At 40.0% G+C, this 23119-nt stretch overlaps 1 protein-coding gene across 6 annotated transcripts in view; it reads left to right on the forward strand.

Annotated features, from left to right (window-relative positions):
* The window catches only part of hbs1l (HBS1-like translational GTPase), a 124529-nt gene that overhangs the window by 58382 nt on the left and 43028 nt on the right, over positions 1-23119 (forward strand). For 5 of the 6 annotated variants that reach the window (XM_078399746.1, XM_078399748.1, XM_078399747.1 and 2 more), the window contains one exon: positions 19107-19209. In XM_078399746.1, coding sequence (XP_078255872.1) covers positions 19107-19209 — 103 coding nt within the window. The remainder of the gene's footprint in view (positions 1-19106; positions 19210-23119) is intronic. The other variant, XM_078399751.1, reaches the window with a different exon arrangement.

The following is a 23119-nucleotide window of genomic DNA, read 5'->3' on the forward strand; positions in this document are numbered from 1 at the left end:
GAGCCTTGCGGTACCCCACTAGTCACTGCCTGCCATTCTGAAAAGGACCGGTTTATTCCTACTCTTTGCTTCCTGTCTGCCAGCCAGTTCTCTATCCACATCAATACTGAACCCACAATACCGTGTGCTTTAAGTTTGCATACTAATCTCTTATGTGGGACCTTGTAAAATTGCCCCTGATGTGTAGGGAGTGGATGAGAAAATGGGATAACATAGAACTAGTATGAACGGGCGATCGCGTTGGACTGGACTCAGTGGGCCGAAGGACTGTTTCCATGCTGTATGTTCAAACTAAACTGAGAAAAAGTTTCGAGGGGAATCAAGGACCAGAGGACATAGGTTCAAGGTGAAGGGGAAAAGATTTAATAGGAATCAGCGGGATAACTTTTTTACACAAAGGGTGGTGGGTGTATGGAACAAGCTGGCAGAGGAGATAGTTGAGGCTGGAACAATCCCAACGTTTAAGAAACAGACTGGTACATGGATAGGACAGGTTTGGAGGGATATGGTCCAAGTGCAGGCAGGTGGGACTAATGTAGCTGGAACATGTTAGCCAGTGCGGACAGGTTGGGCTGAAGGGCCTGTTTCCACCCTATCACTCTATGACTGCTTTCTTGCTTTGTAAGGTTGCTGGAAAAATGAATTGCAGACACTGGGTTAAGTCATTCCTCTGTTGATGAAATACATATTGCAACCTTTTACTAACAATATGATATTTTTATTAATAATTTTAGGTTATTTGAACAGAAATTAGATTGTGATAGTTCAATGAGGCTATGGCCTTGTGATTATCTGAAAGGCCTTTGGGTCTTTCATAGTGGAGGTTCTTCATTGGTAAGAAGTGGCTTCAAAAGAGTTGTGATCAGTTCATCAACTCCTGCACACCTGTATCTATATATCCCTTGCTAGCTCTTGCCTCCCCCTACCTCCAACTCTTTATACTGGCTACATTACCTCTACTCTTTCAGTGTAGATAAGGATATTGACCGAAGATAGACACAAAAAGCCAAAGTAACTCAGTGGGACAGGCAGCATCTCTGGAGGGAAGGAATGGGTAACGTTTTGGGTCGAGACTTCTTCAGACATACAGGATATTGACCAATGTGTCAACTGTGTACTTCCTTCCGCAGATGCTGCCTGACCACCTGAGTTCATCCAGCTGCTCTTTTTTCTTTGCTATAGATTCTAGCATTTGCAGTTTCTTGTGTCCTCATTGTAAGTACGACATTGTTGCACTTCAGACAAATGAGCCAAAGTAGTTAGTTTATATACGATGTTACACATTCCAAATCCCTTTTCCATCATTAGAAGCCCAAATTGCCAAACTTCCGATAAACTTAAATTGTTGGGGTTGAAATTAATATTGTTTTTGAGAACACTACCTTTTACATAAAGTTGATGATGCGATCAACATTGTCAAGTCAAGTCAATTTTATTTGTATAGCACATTTAAAAACAACCCACGTTGACCAAAGTGCTGTACATTTGATTAGGTACTAAGGAAAAAAATGAAATGAAAATGTCAATGTCGGGTCGAGACCCTTCTTCAGACGAAGGAGAAGAAGGGTCTCGACCCGAAACGTCACCCATTCCTTCTCTCCTAGATGCTGCCTGACCTGCTGAGTTACTCCAGCATTTTGTGATACCTTCCACATTGTCAATGTTCTCTTTATGAAAAGAAAAGGGCAAAAATCTGCAGATGTTAGAAATCTGGAATAAATGCAGGAAATATGCAAGAGTTAATGCTCTTTGAAAAAAATACATTGTTTTGAGTTGCAGAAAAGAAAATGCACAGTTTAAAATTGCAGACTGACATTGTAGCGGTCATAATGTCATTTATTTCCCCTTCAAAACAGCTTTTGTTTAATTTTAAATTTACACAACGATTGACTGATATGTGCTCCAATCTGTAATGTTGGCAGTAAACAGTTCCCCTGTTTTGTGCATTAGAGTGGACCTGCAGATTTGCCCTCTCCTTCAAAGTGGTTATGTTTTTTTATAAAACCAAGGTGAAGGGCCATATTACAGACGCATCAATGTTGATGATGAAAGACAGAAAGATCAATTCTGAATCCCTAATGCCAAATTCGGGTTTTAAAAGCTTAAACTTTGTGGGAGAGAAATAACTGCAGGTGGAAGGAATTGTGTGCAGAGTTGCTGGGTTTGAGAAAGAGACTTGATAATGAGTTTAGAGGTCTTTGGGGTGGAATTTTTAATTAAACACCATGTAAGTGTATCCCAAAGAAGGAGCAAAGATTTAGGGATAAATTACGAAATCAAGAAAAATTGTAGAAGACAATATTTGGAAAGAAAACATTTCCCCTTAAACTATAATTGGTCCAGCTGTATTGGAAAGGTGCAAGAAGATACACTGGGGATTTGAAAGCTTTTCTTTCGAACTGTGCTGTTGGGATAGAAAGCGGCACTGCATAATAAAGGTGGCAAACTTAGTTTTTAGATTTAATTAAAATAAGTAATAAAGAAATGTGGAAATAATAATTTTGTTTTAGATCAAACAATATAGCAATAGATGGAGAGACTAATAACAGAGTACTTTTTAACATTACTATAGAATTGATAGTTTTTTTAAAAAACTACTGTAAAATGTAGTAGATATTTTTTACTATGTTAACAGCCAATAAACATGGCAGACCTGAGTCCAGCCTTTTCACTTAAGAATGTGAGCATTCAATGACATGCTGTCAAAATTACTGCCAATTAATTTCTCCATCAAGGAAAAAATTGTTTGCTCTTCCATGTTCTCAATCCTTCGCATTTTAATTAATATTGAAAAATTTAAAAACGAATACATTTTTGCTTATTCTTTTTCAATCTTGATATTGCACTCTGTATGCTATGTGCTCAATTAGTCATAGTCATACATTGCAAAAATAAGCCTTTCACTCAACTCGTCCATGCCGACCAAGATGTCCCATGTAGGTGAGACCCATTGACCCATATCCCTCAATCTTTCCTATCATATAGCTGTCCAAAATATAGCCTTGGTTCAAAAGCTTATGAAGTCTGTGTATGTTGTCATTAGTATTGCTGCTGACTGCAAAATTCAGGGTGTGGTATTTATTGCTTGATAGGATTTGGGCATCGTTCCTTAATTCACCTAAACTGTGGTTCTGGATCATTCAGAAGATTGTTAATGTTACTATTTATTTGGTGTTGTATGCAGGTAAGGGTGATAGAATTCTTCTTTTCAAGAATTTAGAAAGCAAATTGAAACACTTAAGTGCCGGAGTAACTCAGTGATTCAAGCAACATCTCTGCATGGGTGACATTTTTGATCGGGGCCCTTCCTCAGACTGATTGTGGTGGAGTAGGATGACCAGAGGGGGGAAGGCAAAGCTGGAAGAGAAAAGGGGCAGGACAAAGCCTGGTGAGTGATAGGTGGATATATGTGAGGGTTTTTTGACAGGCAGATAGTTGGACAAAGGCCAGAGATGCAAAGATATGAGATAAGGTTAGAAGATCAGGAAGTATCCCGACCTGAAATACCACTCATCCATGTTCTCCAAAGATGTTGCCTGACCCGCTGTGTTACTCCAATACTTTGTGTCTTTTTTTGTAAACCAGCATCTGCAATTCTTTTGGCCTATGCAGATAGTTTGTTACAATTAATTTTGAGAAACAATAAGAATCTTCCTTTGTGCAATCTGTAACTCCAGCCACAGGAGAGTTTTCACCCTTGATTCCTATTGACTTCAAAGCTCGTCCCGTGCAGCTTAACATTAATTGTTAATATTTCCGGCTTCCAGGTCGGTATGCTAACACAGTTCTCTGACACAGTTCTTGATTAGTTTGGGTATCAGGGGTTATAGGGAGAAGGCAGGAGAATGGGGTTATGAGGGAGAGATAGATCAGCCATGATTGAATGGTGCAATAGCCTTGATGGGCCGAATGGCCTAATTCTGTTCCTAATACCTATGATGTAAACACTACTTTGATATCATTCACATCTGGGATCTGGCTCTTCTATTCCAGTTTTGGCATATGATGTAAAGAAATGTCAGTTGTATTTTTATAAAAAGAGCATGACTTCGCCTTGCCTTCTGCCTTAAAATTGCTTGTCAAAATCATTGGGCTGCAGACCTGGAGCAGCTTCCTACAAGCCTATTTCCCCAGCATTAATACTGGAGAGTTCAGCATGACCCAGATAGACACAAAAAGCTGGAGTAACTCAGCGGGTCAGGCAGCATCTCTGGAGAGAAAGAATGGGTGATGTTTCGGGTCGAGACCCTTCATGTCACCCATTCCTTCCCTCCAGAGATGCTGCCTCTCCCGCTGAGTTACACCAGCTTTTTGTGTCTATCTTCGGTTTAAACCAGCATCTGCAGTTCCTTCTTGCACATCAGCGTGACCCAGGGATGACTTTGTACTTCCTGGGAAATACAGCAGCAGAGCACGTGGGAGGGAAAAAACATGTCAATTATTGCTGAATAAGGTTTGGACTTCTATTTTTGGCTGCTTCTGGCAGGTGTCCCAGACTTGTTAGACTTTAAACAAGTAAAATGTCAGTGTTTAAATTCCCCAGCATTCATCAGCAAAATCCTTTGTATCATAATTGATCTGTCAGTGAGAATTGTTGGTCTTTTCTTGCTCTATTGAAAGTTTGTAGTTTTGAACTAGGTTTATATCATTAGTGGGAATAAAATCTGACGATTACAATGAATGAATAGTTATGTTTGGACAGGCCTGGCTGCCAATGCTATCCACGGCCTGCACTGCCATCCTGGCCGCTTCCAGGCTGGCATGCTGACGCCACCCCCGACCCACACTGCTATTCTGGCCGCACTGCTGATTTTCACTGCCAGGCCGGGCTGCCGGCATTGGCCTGGCTGCTTCCAGACTGGATCTATGACCACCATCGCTGACTTGGACAGCATCCTCGGCTGCTTCCAGGCTGTGCCTGACCGCATTGCCACCAATGCCACTCCCACCGCCGACCTTTACCGGCACTTCGGCCGCAGTGGCCGACGAGCAACAACTCTGACGATTCTCGTCTCTCCCCCGCAGCCAACAGGCCGGGGTTGTCAACTCACTTGGATTCCAGACCCAGTTCCAGACCAAGAGTCTTAACCTGTAACTTCACCTTCCATGTTTTCCAGAGATGCTGCCTGACCTGCTGAGTAGCTCTAGCACTTTGCTTCCTTTTGTGTATAACCATAATATGCATGTTCTTCATTTCTACTACTTAGTATAAATATTCCCTTATTCGGTTCGAGCAGACAATTAGTAATAACGGACACCTCCCCCATGGTCCATGAAAATGTGGGTTTATTGTACTGTCAAAAATACTTGACTGGTCGGGCAGCATCTCTGTAGAGCGAAATAAATGTTAATGTTATAATTACCAAAAAACATAAGGGGCATTATAACATATTAACATTTGTTTAGGTGAATTAAGGAATTATGCTAAAGTCCTATCAAGCAATAAATAAAAAAGCACATTTTTAATTTTGCATTTAGTAGCAAACAAGTACTGACATCTTATATAGTCATATGAGCTTTTGCATCATCACCACTTGAGTGTAAATGTTAATAAAAGTTTTAACATGCTGTGGAAGTGTCTGGGGCATGCTCCACATGGAACACGACTGAAATTCCACTTTTTGTTGTGGCCAGGTGTATGATCTTGGTTGTTGTGGCCAGGTGTATGATCTTTTTGTTGTGGCCAGGTGTATGATCTTGAACTGATACCTCAGAAGCACCATCATTTTTTCTTAAACCTATCCTGGTCAAGATGACCATGTTATCCGAGCCCCCTTTGAGCACAAAGCTTATTTGAGATGTTGTGTTCTGATAAAATGTTAACACCTCACACTGCAAATGCAGCTTGACTTGTTTAGTAGGACCACCAACTCTACAGTATTTTGATTTTGTCCTTAAAATTAGAATTTGCCACAGAAACGTGAGCAAATATTGTCAGCTTTTACTTTTCTCAATACAACTTATAGATGGGGGAGTGGACAATGAAAGATTACATAAGTTTTGAGATAGTCTTAGTTCAGGCTTTGCTACTCGTGGGGAGAACTTGGTCAATGTTAGATGTTCAATTATGTTGGTGGCTTTGATGGTAACTAACATAAGTTGATTCCATTTAATAAACAGAATTATTTAGTTTACTCAATGAAAGACTTGGATGAGTAATGGGGCAGAGTCAATAGACAATAGGTGCAGGAGTAGGCCATTCGGCCCTTCGAGCCAGCACCACCATTCAATGTGATCATGGCTGATCATTCTCAAACAGTACCCCGTTCCTGCCTTCTCCCCATACCCCCTGACTCCGCTATCCTTATGAGCTCTATCTAGCTTCTCTTGAATGCATTCAGAGAATTGGCCTCCACTGCCTTCTGAGGCAGAGAATTCCACAGATTTACAACTATCTGACTGAAAAAGTTTTTCCTCATCTCCGTTCTAAATGGCCTACCCCTTATTCTTAAACTGTGGCCCCTGGTTCTGGACTCCCCCAACATTGGGAACATGTTTCCTGTCTCTAACGTGTCCAATCCCTTAATAATCTTATGTTTCAATAAGATCCCCTCTCATCCTTCTAATTAGATCCCCTCTCATCCTCTCATCCAGTGTATACAAGCCTAGTCACTCCAGTCTTTCAACATACGACAGTCCCGCCATTCCGGGAATTAACCTAGTGAACCTATGCTGCACACCCTCAATAGTAAGAATATCCTTCCTCAAGGCAAGGAGACCCCTCGATTGGTGTTACCAACAAATGACTTTTTTTTTTAAATTATCCCTTGGAATATTTCTCTTTACTGATGTGGATGAAGAGATTGTGGATCAATGACTGAAGCTTTTCTCCATCACAGAAAACCGTTCCCGTTCCCGTAATGACCTTTGTCCAGAGTGGCCTCCTTTTCCAGAATGAAGCCACACGCAAATTGGGTCATATTATGCTTTGCAACCTAGTGGTATGAACATTAAATTCTACAATTTTAGGTAACTACCTACAAGCACTTTTTTTCTCCCCTCTATCCCTCTCAACCATAGTCTGCCTTCACCCCATAACTCCTGACACCTTTACAAATCACGAATCTGTCAATCTCAGCCTTAAAAATATCCATTGACGGCCTCCACAGTCATCTGTGGCAATGAATTCCACAGATTCACCACCCTCTGACTAAATAAATTCCTTCTTATCTACTATCTAATGGTACGTCTTTTTATTCTATGGCCTCTGGTCCTAGAAGCTGCCACTAGTGGAAACGTCCTCTCCACATCCACTCTTTCCAGGCCTTTCACTATTCGGTAAGTTTCAATGACCTCCCCCCTCATCCTTCTAAACTCAAAACTCAAGCAACAGCAGTGTCTGATACCATAATGTATCAAGATCATACTGTGTAGTACACTTAGTTGTTATATACTTTGCAGTGGAGATTTCTGATGGGTAATTAGTTGGTTAATGTAGATTGTGAAAATTTGAGAAATATTTTTCTTTGATGGTGAGAGAAAAGGTAGCATCATTCACATTAGTAATACAGGTGGGCAATATTGATAGCAGTTGAAGTAAAGAGGGCATTTTAGTTGATCAAGGTCGAAAGGAACTTTTTTAAATTAAAAAAATATTTAAAAGGTATTTAAAACGACATTCACAAATTCTTTGCAACAAATTGGTTTTGTAAAAACATGGAAAATGGTGATGCTTTGGTTTCAATGGAAAATGCAGTGGGATGATTGACAAATAAAAATATACAAGTCAAGATTTTAAGAACTATCAAATATTATTGAAGCGTAGGTTTAAAGCAGCAGGTAAGCAGCTTTGTGTTTGAGATCACTAATAGCGTTGTACAATTGTTCCCACATAGGTAGCCATTAGGCTTATTTACTGTATGCCAAGCTCTTAGTAGAGAAATCCTGTCGCTCCTGTTATTCAAGAGTCAAGAAAATTTTATTGTCATATGTCCCAGAGAGAACAATGAAATTCTTACTCATTTCATTTCCCACTCAACTCCTTTCCCACTGTTTTACGTGTTATTCTGCTTCAGTCCTTGTCCCCGTTGAAAGTCTGTCTCCGTCAACGAAATTTTTCAGAGGCTCAGATCATAAATACTCGATAAAATGGTTTTTTTTCCTAAACCTCTTGTATCTATTACCAGAGATTTTAGATTACGCATTCTGTTCACAAATAGGAACATCTTCCCTTTATCCTATTTTAAACTTTTTATACCTATCAATTAAACTTTTGATGGAAGAGAAATGGAAAGGTAATTTCATTGTTAAAGCAATGAGTGGGAAAGTAATGGTCTTGACTGTGTATCCAGCATAACTCGGGTAGAAATTTCCATTGCCTCATTGACAGCACTCCAGGAGGCTTCTAAAGTTCTATCAATCTGATCTATCCTCAGACTTTTTGTTTGGTGCATTACATTCCTTTCACATTGGGCAGTAATAAAGTTGAGAAACAGGTAAGCTGTAATGAAATCAAAGAATGAATGAATGAATATAATTTTATTGTCATTCAAAACTATACAGACGAGTGCATATTTGAACAAAATTCCATTGCAACTGGCTTCAATGCAACACCAAATAATAAAAATTGATTAAAGAAAAATAAATAAATATGTAACTCGCACATAAAATAATGGCGGTGGATCATTGTGAATTCAAGAGTCTGATGGCTCGGGGGAAGAAGCTATTGCAGAACCTGGCTGTTCTGCTCCGTATGCTGCAGTACCGTTGACCAGAGGGCAGCAGGGTGAACAGTCCATGATGGAGATGGGTGGGGTCTTTAATGATACTTTTGGCCTTGGACAAGCAGCGCTTGTGTGCAATGTCCTGGATGGAAGAAAGTAAAGTCCCGATGATTTTCTCAGCCGTCCTCACCGCTCTGCACGGACCTCCAGTCTGAGGCTTTGCAGTCCCCAGACCAGACAGAGATGCAGTTGGTCAGTATGCTCTCTATGGTGCCTCTGTACAAAGTGGTGAGGATGGGATGGGGGAGGTGTGCTCTTCTCATCTGGCGCAGAAAGTGCAAACGCTGCTGTGCTCTCTTGACTAGAGCTGCAGTGTTTAGGGACCAGGTCAGGCTGTCTGTGATCTGCACCCCCAGGAACTTAGTGCTACCGACTACCTCCACCGCGGTGTTACTGATGTGGAGTGGTGTGTACCTGCGCCGTTTTCTCCTGAAGTCAACGATGATCTCCTTTATTTTTGCGACATTCAGGACCAGATTACTCGAGTTGCACTAGTCCACCAGTTGTTTCACCTCCTCCCTGTAAGCCAGTTAATTGTCGTCCCGGATAAGGCCCACCACTGTTGTGTCATCCGCAAACTTCATGATGTGGTTTATACTGAACCTGGCACAACAGTCGTGGGTAATCAGGGTAAACAGCAGTGGACTCGGGACACAGCTCTGAGGGGAACCGGTGCTCAGAGAGATGATGTTGATGTTGTTTCCAACCCGCACAGACTGGGGTCTGTCAGTGAGGAAGTCCAGTAGCCAGTTACACAAGAACAGAGTAGATGCAAATACAATGTTGCAGAAGTATAAATTGTCTCTTTACAAAAGATGATTCCGTTAAGACATTCAGATTATCTTAAAATGTTCATGAGCTAATTTACAGAAATGATATCTTTGGCAATTTCTCAAGGATCTTCCATATTTATTATGGTCGTGTTAGAATTGAGATATTATCCATTTTGTAAATTCAGATTTTTTTCTTTTTCAGTGAGACGAATGAACATTTGTGCAAATACATAACATTTCAAATATTTGAACAAAAATTTGACTGTGAATTTTGCTCAATGTGATGACAATTTAATTGTGTTTTGTCTTATGCCACCTGTTGTCACCAAAACAGTCGCTCTTCATCTTTGTTGGTTTTACAAAATGTGCCCTGGATTTTTTGTTTTCGTTTTATGCCACCTGTTGTCACCAAAACATTCTCCATCAAATTGTGCTATTTCTTCACATAATCCATGTGGTAATGATTCACACTGCAAATTGTTTTTTAAATGACAAAGTGAGAACAAATAGTCATGGGACAACTCACCTTCCTCCACTGACACCAATTAATAAGAAATAAAGCCATCTAATTGTGCACCAGTTCATTAGTCTGCTTATCAGGCAAACACAGGAGGATTCATATTGCATCACTCTACTTTAGATGACTTCAGGAGGAGTAATAGGCTAACATGTAGCCAGCTGGAAATCCCCTTAGATATATTTTTATGTGCAGGAAATAACCTTGTTTATCAGCACCTAATCTTCCCAGTATTTTCTTTGGTTGTCGAGGACTTGTGGTCAGTTTAAAGGAGAGATCAAGTTATAGTACTAAACTAATCATGAAGAATGGAACAAAACATGTGCAATTTTGGACTATGTTTAATGGAAAACATTGTTTTTATGAACCATATCCTACAAATTTCTGCCACCAGTGTACATTAAAGCAAATAGCAAACCTCTTTCTTTATTGTTTTTGGTGATCATCTAGCTCAGTCAATCTGCTACAGCTTTGCCAAAATGCCTTGGATATTACTATTTCTACATCTGCCAAATTAAATTCTTTTTTTTTTAACGCTTCCATAATTAATTTCCAAATATTTTGATTGAAATAACATATCGATCAAAATCATGTCACATTGAAGAAGTGTTCATGGTATCATAAATTTCTAAAGTAGTGAAAAGAATACTCAACCAGTCTGGAAATTTACCATCTTTTGTATATTCTTATGTTGCGAAACTAAAGGACCCACTTTGAAGCATTCTTGATTCACTCTTCCAAACACTATTAAAAATTCATTGTTTAATATGTGTAAGATTTTTTGCAATGCATTTGTTTTGCCAAATATACAAAAGTGATATTGATTGATGTGTGGTTTTGTACAGTTCAAATGAAATAGCACCTCCATGTGAGCATTGACAGGATTGCTTATAACATGAAAACTTCCAGTACTATAGCTCTCAACTTTATTTTTAAATTGACAACAATAAATAACTTTCCCCAAAGCATGTGGAATTTCTTTTTCAGAATTTGAAGACAATGTATACCTAGTTAGAGATAAAATTGTAAGTGAGTTAAAAATAGATCATCAAGGTACTTGAATGTTAACCTGTACTTTTAAATAGATAGACTGATAGCGCAAACAATGAAAATGATAGTTTGTGTACAAACTATTCTCTGCAAAACAGTTGTGGTTTACAGCAATGAACTTCTTTTGTGTGATCTGTGATAAATGAACAGATCAAAATAATGAATCTACCAACTACACTTCATAATGTTCTGGTTAAACCTAACTATTGTTTAAGGCTCTAATGGCACATATGTTAACATTGTTCTGAATATAAGCCAAAGTTGGGATTCTGCACAGGCAATGGGTTTTCAGTGTGAATTTTACAGAGCAAGGGACTCTGTGGTATTTAATTTCCCCCACCTGAAGCATATCTCTAACAACTTTGACCACAAGCCGAACCTGTGCAGTGGTTGGTATTGTGGTTTGCAAGGTGTATGGTAGATTTTTGTGAACCTTGTTACCATTTGGGTTTAGTCTGCAAGTCCTTCCTGACAAGATATGTGCAAGAGATCTTAGTTAGAAATATATGCTTGTTGCAACCAAATCACACAAATTCACCAGAACAGTTTGTCAGGATGTGTTTTGATTCTAGGTTATCAGTATCATGAAGGAAATACTGGCAGAAGCAAGAATCACGATACCATGTATTTAAAATGAGAATCAATAACGCATTTGACACTTTCCCCCTTTACATCTGTCTGTTTTGGTTTCATTAGTGAAAAAGTCCCAAATCAGTTGACATTTCTGCAAGTAAAATTATGCATTTTGGGCTTCTCGAGTCCTAAAGTTGCAGCTTAAGTAGTGACATGTATATTGGCTATTTGGATAACTGTGCAGCATCGGCTCAGCTTTTCTCCTTGGCTTAGCACATCCTGATCAGTTGGACATGTTGCAGTACCCTGTACTTCAAAACGTTGATGTTCTTTTGTTTTGTATCCTTAGTATTTAACTGCCTTCATGTCGTACCCTGTGTTCATTTTCTTACACTTTCGGGCGGCACAGTGGCGCTGCGATAGAGTTGCTGCCTTACAGCGCTATGAGCGCCAAAGACGCAGATTCGATCCCGACTATGGGTGCTGTCTGTACGGAGTTTGTACGTTCTCCCCGTGACCGCGAGGGTTTTCTCCGAGATCTTTGGTTTCCTCCCACACTCCAAAGACGTACAGTTTTATAGGTTAATTGGCTTGGTATAAATTTAAATTGTCCCTAGTTTGTGTATGGTGTTAATGTGTGGATCGGTGGTGGTTGCGCACTTGGTTGGCCGAAGGGCCTGTTTCTGTGCTGTATCACTAAACTAAACTAAACTAACAGCCCCAATAATCCAATCAACTAGATGACCTCTATAACGTATATTTCTGGCAACTCTGTTTTCACCTACACAGAAATATTCCTTGCCCAATTTATTCACCCCCCCCCCCCCACTTAACTAACAAGAATAATGTTTTCTCTCTTTTTTACAATTCTGACGGGATTTCGACCAGTGTTTCTCTTGCCTCAGTGGTGACTGACCTGCTGAGTATTTCAGATTCTCAGCATATGTATTTTTTATTTGCTCTTAAAACCTGTGAAGCTTTATCCACGTCAGTCAATTTTCACCTCAACCATATCCAGAACGAAGTACCCACTTGACAGGCACTTCATCAAGTCTGTGCCATATCCTGCAGTTCCTCCCAAATGTCTCTGACATATCCTGCAGTTCCTCCCAAAGGCTACTCCAACACCGACTCCCAACCCACAACCTCTACCATCAAGAAAGATGAGGGCAACAGATCTTGGAGAACCACTGCTTGCACGTAATTGCTTGCAGGTTACTGCTTGCAGTTGTACACCATCCTGACTTGGAAATGTATAGTTCCTCATTTGTAGGTCTCAGTCTTGGAGTTCCTGAACCGACAGCATATGGGAGTATGTTGGTTTAGGCAAGAAATGCTAGGTTGGATATTGATTAATCCACTGCCACCCAGACCAATCAATACCAATATAAAAGTTGATTTTTGCAAACAGAAAAAGTCTTGAAATGCCCAGATCTCAAAAGTGAAGTCTAATTTAGGTTAGAGATAGTGTGGAAACAGGCTCTTTGACCCACCGAGTCCGTGCCGACCAGTGATTTGCCCATACGCTAATTCTATCCTACACACTAGGGGCAATTTACAGAAGCCAATTAGCCTACAAACCAGCATGTCCTTGGAATGTGGGGGGAAACCAGAGCACCCGGAGGAAACCCACGTGCTCACAGGGAGAATGTTCGAACTTCACATAGACAGCACCCGAGGTCAGGATCGAACCTGGGTCTCTGGTGCAGTAAGGCAGCAACTCTACCGCTGCACCACCGTGCTGCCCTATTTCAGAAACATTATTCTGACTATCATGATCCTTTATCTTGTACAGTAATCATTAAATGGTTCCTTATCACATTTCTTTCTGGAAATTCAGATGCAATACAAAAAAAGAAGCACCCCATTAGTAATAAATTCAAAGAACACTCCTAAATTTATCAAGCATGTTTTCTTTTTTTATATCTTATTTCTAACAGTACTGAAACTCAATTTTCTTTGATCACAGTACTTTTAAGCTTATGTTTATTTCAAGGAAATTAAAATAGCTAAAATCTTTGTAGAATATATATATTGGATGAAAACACCTCTTATCTGTTTCCACATAATTGATATCATGTTTTTTGCTGCATATCCATGTGCCTATCAGAATGTCTCTTAAATGCCACAATTGCATCTGCCTCCACCACCATCTCCACACATCTTTAAACTTTGCCCCTCTCATCTTAAAGCTATGCCATCTCGTATTTGTTATTTTCATCCTGGGGAAAAATGTTGCTGTTTACACTATCTATGCCCTTCATCATTGTAGATATTTCTAACTGGTCTCCCCTCAATCTCCGGCATTCGGGGGAGAAACAATCCAAATCTGTTCAACCTGTAGCTAATACCCCCTAATCCAGGCATCATTCTCGTAAACCATCTCTGTTCCCTTTCCAAAGCCTCCACATCCTTCCTGTAATGGGACCAGAACTGAACACAATACTCCAAATGTGGCCTAACCAAAATCCTATAAAGCTGCATCATGACTTCCTGAATCTAGGAATAGATAAAGAATAGATTTTGAGGTAATCAGGCTCTGTTTTAGTCATTTATTCAGTTGTGATGTATTTATTCATTGGAGAACATTAGATACTTCTCATATCAAAGATACATTTGCCAATGATTGTCAAGAATCTTTTTCATCAAATCTATCATTAAATTTATTTTTACTCATTAGTGTAAGGATTGAAATATTTTTTAGCTTTGACAAATTAGTGTTAGGAACATCGTTGCATTGTCAGATAAATAAATGTAAGTTAAACATCCAGAGCAGAAATACACTGTTGCTTCTGATACAGTCCTAGTTGAGCAGTGATCTTTTGCTATTCTATTTAATCTGTTTCAAAATTACCATGATGTTGTGATTGCCAGACATATTTCATGTTGGATTATTAAGCCAGCAAACGGAAGATCTTTGCAATTCATTAGTTTAGACTGGATCTGATCTCATCCATTGCCATCCAGACGATCTATGCTGGATGTTAATCATAAATCTCGTACACAAAGCTTCAATGAATTTCACTCTGGCCATTGGGAAGAAGGTATAGGAGAGTGAAAACTAACATCCAGGTTCAAAAACCGCTTCTTCCCAACGACTATCAGGCTATTGAACGCCACAAACTCCAACTAAATTCCAAACTACTGTGATTGCACTAGGGACTTTGGGCTTTGCTGCGTTTTGCACTATATTGGGTATTTTGTTATTGAACTCTTTTTTTGTTTATTATTATTATCTATTGAGTACTGTGTTTACAAACCTGTTCTGCGTAAAAATGTAATTGTTCCGTTTCAGTACATGGGACAATAAAACACTCTTGACTCTTGATGTATATCACAAACACCAGAGGCCCTTTCTATTAGCACTGACCCCTGCAGAATACCACTGGCCACAGAACTCCAACCAGAATAACACTCTTCCACCATGTCGCTCTGATTCCCTGTGTAAACCAGTTCTGAATCCAAAATACCAAGTTACCATGAATCTTATGCATCTTAACCTTCTGGATCGGCTTACCACAACTAATTTATTGTGCATATCTGCTGAAAACGTTCACTTTAGGACTTTTGCTAAAACATGATTTATTTTGAAATGCCAATAAATATCAGAAGATATGTTAATTTTTATAATACAAAGGATGCTTCCCACATTTCTAAGATTTCTGACAGTCACTCAAAGGGACTATCATGGGAGATTAATTATTTTGAAAATTAATAGCTGGGGCCTTAATTATTGTTGAATATTCAGCTTTTAGGTTGTTAATATTTTACAATAATATAGCTTTTAGAAGTTCTTCCTTCCTTTAGTTTTTCAACAGTCTCATGGTCCTGTACACTGAAAGAAATCGAGCGTATAATATGTAATTTAATTCGAAGCAGGTTTGGACCTGGTTCAAGTACCATCTATCACTGTTCCCAGCTGCATCATTGGACAGGGAAGTGCCACAATATGAAAGTGAGATGTTCTTTCTTTTGCCCTCGTCCACGATGCCTGATTTAAATTTCACTTTCTATTGGTTTGACAAAGAGATGGTAGTTACAAATAAAGCATAATATTTAAGTATTGTTAATTGATGCTGGCCTGTGGGAGAAAGAAAATGATCAGATACTGTACATGTATCTGTGGTTACTCTTTTTTGGTTTTCCTATGTTTTGGAACAGTATCAATGTGTAGATATGCTATAGTACTCATGCCAGCGTGTGCAAAGTTTTAAAAAAATGTCCCACATTTCCATGACAGGATTAGAATTTAAGACCTCAATCGGGGGAAATGAAACTTGAAATGGCGGTTTTACAAAGATGACCTAAATCCTTTTTCATCTGAATATGTTCCAACATTATAAAAAATGTTAAGTATGACAAGTTTTCTGCTAAAGTTGAAGCTCATAGTTTTCTAGGAATTCTCCTGCATGGGCTAACTTTTTTATAAGTTTAAAGGATGGGTTTAAGGAGCTGATTCCTGTGCCCTGTGTAGTAAAGATAACATGGCAGTGAATTTAAACAACTTGCGTTAGGTAGAGCATTTTTAATTAAATTACAGGCTTACTTTCAGCCGCAATATGAAGCAGAGCCACAAATATAATGAAACGTGCTCAAAAACATAGGGTTTAAGGAATGATAAAGGTGAGAGTTGAAGGGAAACAGAAGCTTAGGGGGATAATTTTAAAGCTTTGGGTAAGGAAAATCATGGATGAGTTGGCGTAAAGTAAACCTGACTAAAACTGCAGGCCAGTGTTGCAGAACTCTTAAGATTCATAACATTGCAGATGCTGGAATCATGATCAAAACACAAAGCTGGAATTCCCACCACTGATCCTGCTGACTTCCTCCACCAATTTATCTTTCAGAATTCTAGGTCTTATGCAGCGATCGGGGCAAATGGGGACACGTTTACAAATTGAGGAGATTAATACTAAGGCATTGGCAGATTGGTGAGCAGCATTTGTTTCCATGTGAGAAAGGAGTGACAGAGCTTTTGGTTGGCTCAGGCTGCTGAACTCAGTGTGGCAAACTTTGCTGCAGTAGTTATTATTCCCTAAGCCCGAACAGTGATCCTTAATGAAATGACGTATTTGATATTTGAATGAGGTCAGAATTGCCCTTGGCTACAAAGGTTGAACTATTCAAAAAATCTATTGTCAACTATTCCCTGATAGGATTTAGTTCTTCTACACACACACACACACACACACACACACACACACACACACACCAATTTGTTAATAGAGGCTGTTAATTCATGATAAGAAAAAATAGCAATTCTGGTAGCGCATGTAAAACAAAGTTGAAATGTAACTGAAACAGTTTTCCAAAATTTGGCAGGTTAAATGAAACAAGATGTTATGTTTATCATAAGATCTGGTCATAAATAAGATCTGGAAAGTTAGTTAATTAACTAGATCATTTGATGTATGTAAGAGGGACACATTAAACCCTCGTTATAATGGATCATTGGGGGGGGGGGGGGGCGGAGGAGAATGGTGTCTGTTATTGCCGATTGTCCGCTCAAACTGAGTAAGGGGGGTAAATGTGTACAGTATTGGGAAAACAGCCAATAAACTTACACTGAACAAGACACACAATAAACAGGAAAGGTAAACACAGACTGAGACAAGATACGCTCTTACCAGTCTGACATTCTTTTGATGCTGTTTGTTGCGATACTGTTGAGCCGTGGTTGCCATCAGTTACGGTACACATGGTATATTGTGTGCCAGCACCTCTAAAAAGTAATAAACTAGATTTTCACATTGTTATTATGAGGGTGGCACAGTGGTGCAGCAGTAGAGTTGCTGCCTTACAGCGCCAGAGACCCGAGTTTGATCCTGACTATGGGAACTATCTGCATGGAGTTTTGTAGGTTTTCCCCGTGACCTGCGTGGGTTTTCTCCAGGAGCTCCGGTTTCCTCCCGCATTCGAAAGACGTACAGGTTTGTAGGTTAATTGGCTTGGCAAAATTGTCCCTAATGTGTGTAGGTTAGTGTTAGTGTGCAGGGATCACTGGTTGGCACGGACTTGGTCGTCTGAAGGGCCCGTTTCCACACTGTATCTCTAAACTAATCTAAAAACTAAAACATTTACTAGAAATTTAAAAAAATAATATTTATTAATTAAATTAGGCGGTCAGGTCCTTAAGTAGCCAAACCAACTTATAGTTCAACGATCTGCCATAGACACCAACAAGAACAATATGCGTGCCGGCAACTTTTGTCCACAAGGAAAGCACTGGTTACTTTATCAAATGTTTGATGTGTATTTTTTGAAGTGTTAATGTCTGTAAAAACGGAACCCGTTTGCAACCCGGGATGCCCCTGTGGGCTTCACCTACAAAAGGTGTAGAACTCAGTTGCATCCTGTTGTGGTGGGAGCAACACAAGGCTGCTTCTTGGTGCCTTTCCAATGGGCCACTGGTAAAGTGAGGCAGCTGATCTCTGACCCAGTGCTCAGCCTTTGTTTCCGATATGATTGGACAGATTTTGTCCGCTGCAACCAAATTCCGCTGCATTCAAATAAAGAGGTCCGTAATGATTAGGGTAGACTGCAGGTAAATGTCTGAAAGATCAAGGAATTCAGGGTTGTGGGGAACTGTCACAAGAAAGAGGTTGAGGCCAATATAGATTAACCATTATCAGCTAATGGAGAGCAAGCTTGAGGGGCCTGGTGGCCTACTCCTGCTCTTTTTTCATGTGTTCTTGTGCATGTAAACGTAGCTATACTATGAGAGCAAAAGGTTTGTCTCGTTTTTACCTTCGGGTTTAGGACCATACGCTTCACAGTGTTAATACTGCTGACAGAATTTAAAAATGTGTAAGAGTAGTCCATGAAATGTAAAGCTCTTTCAGGCCAGGTACTTTGTGATTAAAACAGAAAACGCTGGAAATGCATCTATGTTGGTTTTTTTTTAGAGATACAGCATGGAAACAGGCTCTTCGGCCCACCGGGTCCGCGCCGCCCAGCGATCCCCGCACACTAACACTATCCTACACACACTAGGGCCAATTTTTACATTTACCCAGTCAATTAACCTACATACCTGTACGTCTTTGGAGTGTGGGAGGAAACCGAAGATCTCGGAGAAAACCCACGCAGGTCACGGGGAGAACGTACAAACTCCGTACAGACGGCGCCCGTAGTCAGGATCGAACCTGAGTCTCCAGCGCTGCATTCGCTGTAAGGCAGCAACTCCACCGTGCCGCAAGGTCAGGCAACATCTTTCGAGAGAGAAAGAATTAATGAGAGAAAGAATCATTACTGTCCTATGATCAGGTGTGAGGTAGATTTCTTTCGAAAAGGCATTGCTTAGCTTGAACGCTCATTAAAAACATGATTCCATATTTTTATCCAACTTTTGTATCAAAGAGTATTGAGACAGTTTTGTGTTACTGCAAAAATGGAAGCCATAATGGTATCTTTACTTGGTGTCTTTAATTTTCAATACTCCTTTCTGATTTCATTATGTTTGTACCTTAGGCAGAGCAAGGGAGCAACGAGCTAGAGTTGATGCGGATATCATCCCAAAAGTAGCAAAAATGACAGTATCTGGAAAACAAATAACAGGCTTCAATATACCAAGGTACCTTTCTTTATTCCCTCTCTTGTACTGTTTAAATGTGCTAAATCGCTGCTCTTGGAACCACAGATAACATAGATTTTTAAATAAAAATGAATGTTTTCGACATGAATGTGGTGGGAAGCACAGCACAGCGATAGTTTGCAGAGATAAGTAGTGCTTATCTTGATTAGAGCGAGACTGGTTTTAAATCCAAAGTGTCTTGCTGAAATGGTTAACATTTCACTTTTGTTTTTGCTAAAATGGTGTGGGAAGGGATACGTGTAGAAACGGACGAACATCTGAAAATGTACAGATTGTTGTCTGACCTTTGCTTAAAAAGGTAGAGAATAGTCGTGTACTAAAATGTCACAAAAATTCTTCTGAAAGAGAAGTATTCATTTAAAGGCTATTGAGTTAGGGGAGGGGAGGGGGAGCAGCAGAATATGAAAAGAACCAGAGATCAAATTTTCTTGATGCAACTAAGTTATATTGTTAACAAAGTTTAATGTACTACAAAAATGTTATGAGCCTTAATGCTTTTTTATATCTGCAAGACCTATTTCAGTGTTTTTTTAGGTATGGTAACCGATACTATGTGTTGGCTGCATGGCCAAACAAAGTACCAGTTTTACTAAGCAGTTATGTGCATTTGAAACACAATGTAAAGATTTTGAATTATGAGTAATATTGAGAAACTGTTGCCTTTGCCATCTTCCTAATTGCAGTTGATTTAGTGACCTCATTTTTTTTCTATTTAAAATGTGCAGATTGGTCGCTATGGGCATACACATTGGGCACAGGTCACTCTGCGTTTATAGTTACTGTGTAACTAAAGAATGAGTGTAAAACTCAGCACCAAGTCAAAGGTAGTCCGAGGTTCCCCAACAAGGTAGACTGTAGTGCAGGACTGCTCTCTGGTTGCGATAGGATGGCAGCTATCTTTGATCAGATTTTATCGGCTTGACCTTGCACTAAACATTATTCCCTTATCATGTATCTGTATACTGCGAATGGCTCGATTGTAACCATATATTGTCTCTCCGCTGGCTGGTTAGCATGCAACAAAAGCTTTCCACTGTACCTCGGTACACGTGACAATAAACTAAACTGAAACTGTATTTGTTTCCATGTGAACAAGTACGATGAGATATGAGTACCGTGAAAAATAATGCTTGCAACACCATCGCAGGCATATTGACTCAAACAGCACACAATGCATTAATTATACAGAACTGGAAAAAGAAGACACTGTTGCAAAACACAATTTTAAAAAAACAAGTCATTGGTGGTGCAAAAGGTGATGTACTGTTTTATTGCTGAGGCAGGATTAGGTTTCTGCAAAGCAGTTCAAGAATCAGATTGTTATAGGAAAGTAGCTGTTCAAAATTTGAGGAAGGACATTCTTGCTATTGAGGGAGTGCAGCGTAGGTTCACTAGGTTCATTCCTGGAATGGCGGAACTGTCGTATGTTGAAAGACTGGAGCGACTAGGCTTGTATACACTGCAATTTAGAAGGATGAGAAGGGATCTTACTGAAACATATAAGATTATTAAGGGATTGGACATGCTGGAGGCAGGAAACATGTTCCCAATTTGGGGAATTCCAGAACCAGGGGCCACAGTTTTAAGAATAAGGGGTAGGCCATTTAGAAGGGAGATGTGGAAAAACTTTTTCAGTCAGAGAGTTGTAAATCTGTGGAATTCTCTGCCTCAGAAGGCAGTGGAGGCCAATTCTCTGGATGCTTTCAAGAGAGAGCTAGATAGAGCTCTTAATGATAGCGGAGTTAGGGGGTATGGGGTGAGGGCAGGAATGGGGTACTGATTGTGAATGATCAGCCACGATCACATTGAATGGCAGTCCTGGCTCGAAGGGCCGAATGGCCTACTCCTGCACCTATTGTCTAATGTCTATAAACCTGATGGTGTGGGACTTCAAGCCTCTGTAGTTCCGGCCAGATGTATCAGCAAGAAAAGGGCATGCCCACATGGTGGGGATTCTTGAAGATAGATGCTGCCTTTTTAAGGCTGCATTTCAGAGAGTTGCTTTTGATGGTGGGGAGGGCTAAGTCTACCACTGTCTGCCTCCTCTTGCATTCCTGTTTAATTTTGTTTAGTTTATTGTCACGCGTACCGAGGTACAGTGAAAAGCTATTTGTTGCGTACTATCCAACGAAAAGACGATACATGATTACAATCAAGTCGTTCACGGTGTACAGGTAAAGGATAACGAATCAGAATACATTCTGTAGAAATTTAGTGACATTTGAATTGCCTTTAAACTTTTAAATATGTAGAGGTGCTGGTGTTCATTTTGTGTGACTATATCTATCTGCTGGCCAGGACAGGTCATCATCAATGTCAACCTCCAGGAATTTATAGCCGCTATCTCTTCAAAAGAACCGGCATCTACTTTCCCGACTTCCTCTTTCTACGTCGACAGTTAACTCCTTCTTTATTTATCCAACTTTTAGTCCCAATAAGTGATTTTTAAATGGCAGCGAATATTGTAGATAGATACAAAAAGCTGGAGTAACTCAGCGGGACAGGCAGCATCTCTGGAGAGAAGGAATGGGTGACATTTCGGGTCAAGACCCTCTTCAGACTGGTTAGGGATAAGGGAAATGAGAGATATAGGTGATGATATAGAGAGATAAAGAACAATGAATGAAAGATATGCAAAAAGGTAACGATGATAAAGGAAACAAGGCATTGTTAACTGTTTGTTTGGTGAAAACGAGAAGCATTGGGTGGGGGAGGGATAGAGTGAAAGGGAATGCGGGGCTCCCTGAAGTTCAAGAAATCAATATTCATACCACTGGACAGTAAGCTGCCCAAGCGAAATATGAGATGATGTTCCACCAATTTGCGTTTAGTCTCACTCTGACAATAGAGGAGACATAGGACAGAAAGGTCTGTGTGGGAATGGGAAGGAGAATTAAAGTGTTTAGCAACCGGGAGATCAGGTAGGTTCAGGCGGACTGAGCTGAAGAATAAATGAAATAATTGACCCAAAGATTATCCCTTTTTTTTGGTACTCTAACAGCACTCTGTGCATTCCAAATGCTGTTTCTAATATTTGCAAAAACAATGCAAACTTAAGTTATGAAGTTCACAGAACAGTATGGCCAGGTTGCCCTGTACCATGCTGTAGAAACAAGGAAATGTAGATGCTGGTTTATCAAAAAAGACAAAGTGCTGGAGTAACTTACTGGGTCAGGCACCATCTCTGGAGAACATGGATAGGGTGACGTTTCAGGTTGGGACCCTTCTCAGTCTGAAGAAGGGTCTCGACCCGAAACGTCATCTATCCATGTTCTCCAAAGATGCTGCCTGTCCCACCGATTTACTCCAGCACCTTGTACCTGTATAATGGTGTCCTGTGTGAGTTTCAGCATGGCACCCAGTGTGAGTCTCGGCTTATTACCCAGTAGGAATGATCTTTGCAGTCTACTTGTAAAGGAATGTATCACAAAACAAGCAAGCGCTTCCGATTAGAGTTAATGTATAATGCACTAATAGGAGAGGGGTGAGAGTGATAGTTGAGTGCTCCCAAGGTATCAAATGGAATTGGGTAGGCAGATGAAGAACAATACCTCCAGGATACATATTCTTTGTGCTTGGGGCTGTGGAGTAGGATGTTGTCAAGGATATCTTTAAGTCAAGAGCTAGAGTCAAGAGTCGTGCGCACTGACAATGGCACAAATGAACTTCTTAAATGCAGCCAAACAATACACATAGATAATATTTAACAAACAAAATTCAGTAAATTAATAACCTCGATGCTAGTGCAAACAAAGGAATCAAGTCCAACCAATGTCATTGTTCATAGGTTAATTTTGTGTAGTGTTCAAGAGCCTGATGGTTGTTGGTAAGAAGCTATTCTGGAACCTGATGGACACTATTTTAAGATTCCCATACCACCTTCCCAATG

Source organism: Rhinoraja longicauda, chromosome 5 (assembly GCF_053455715.1).
Source record: "Rhinoraja longicauda isolate Sanriku21f chromosome 5, sRhiLon1.1, whole genome shotgun sequence".
Taxonomy (NCBI): domain Eukaryota; kingdom Metazoa; phylum Chordata; class Chondrichthyes; order Rajiformes; family Arhynchobatidae; genus Rhinoraja; species Rhinoraja longicauda.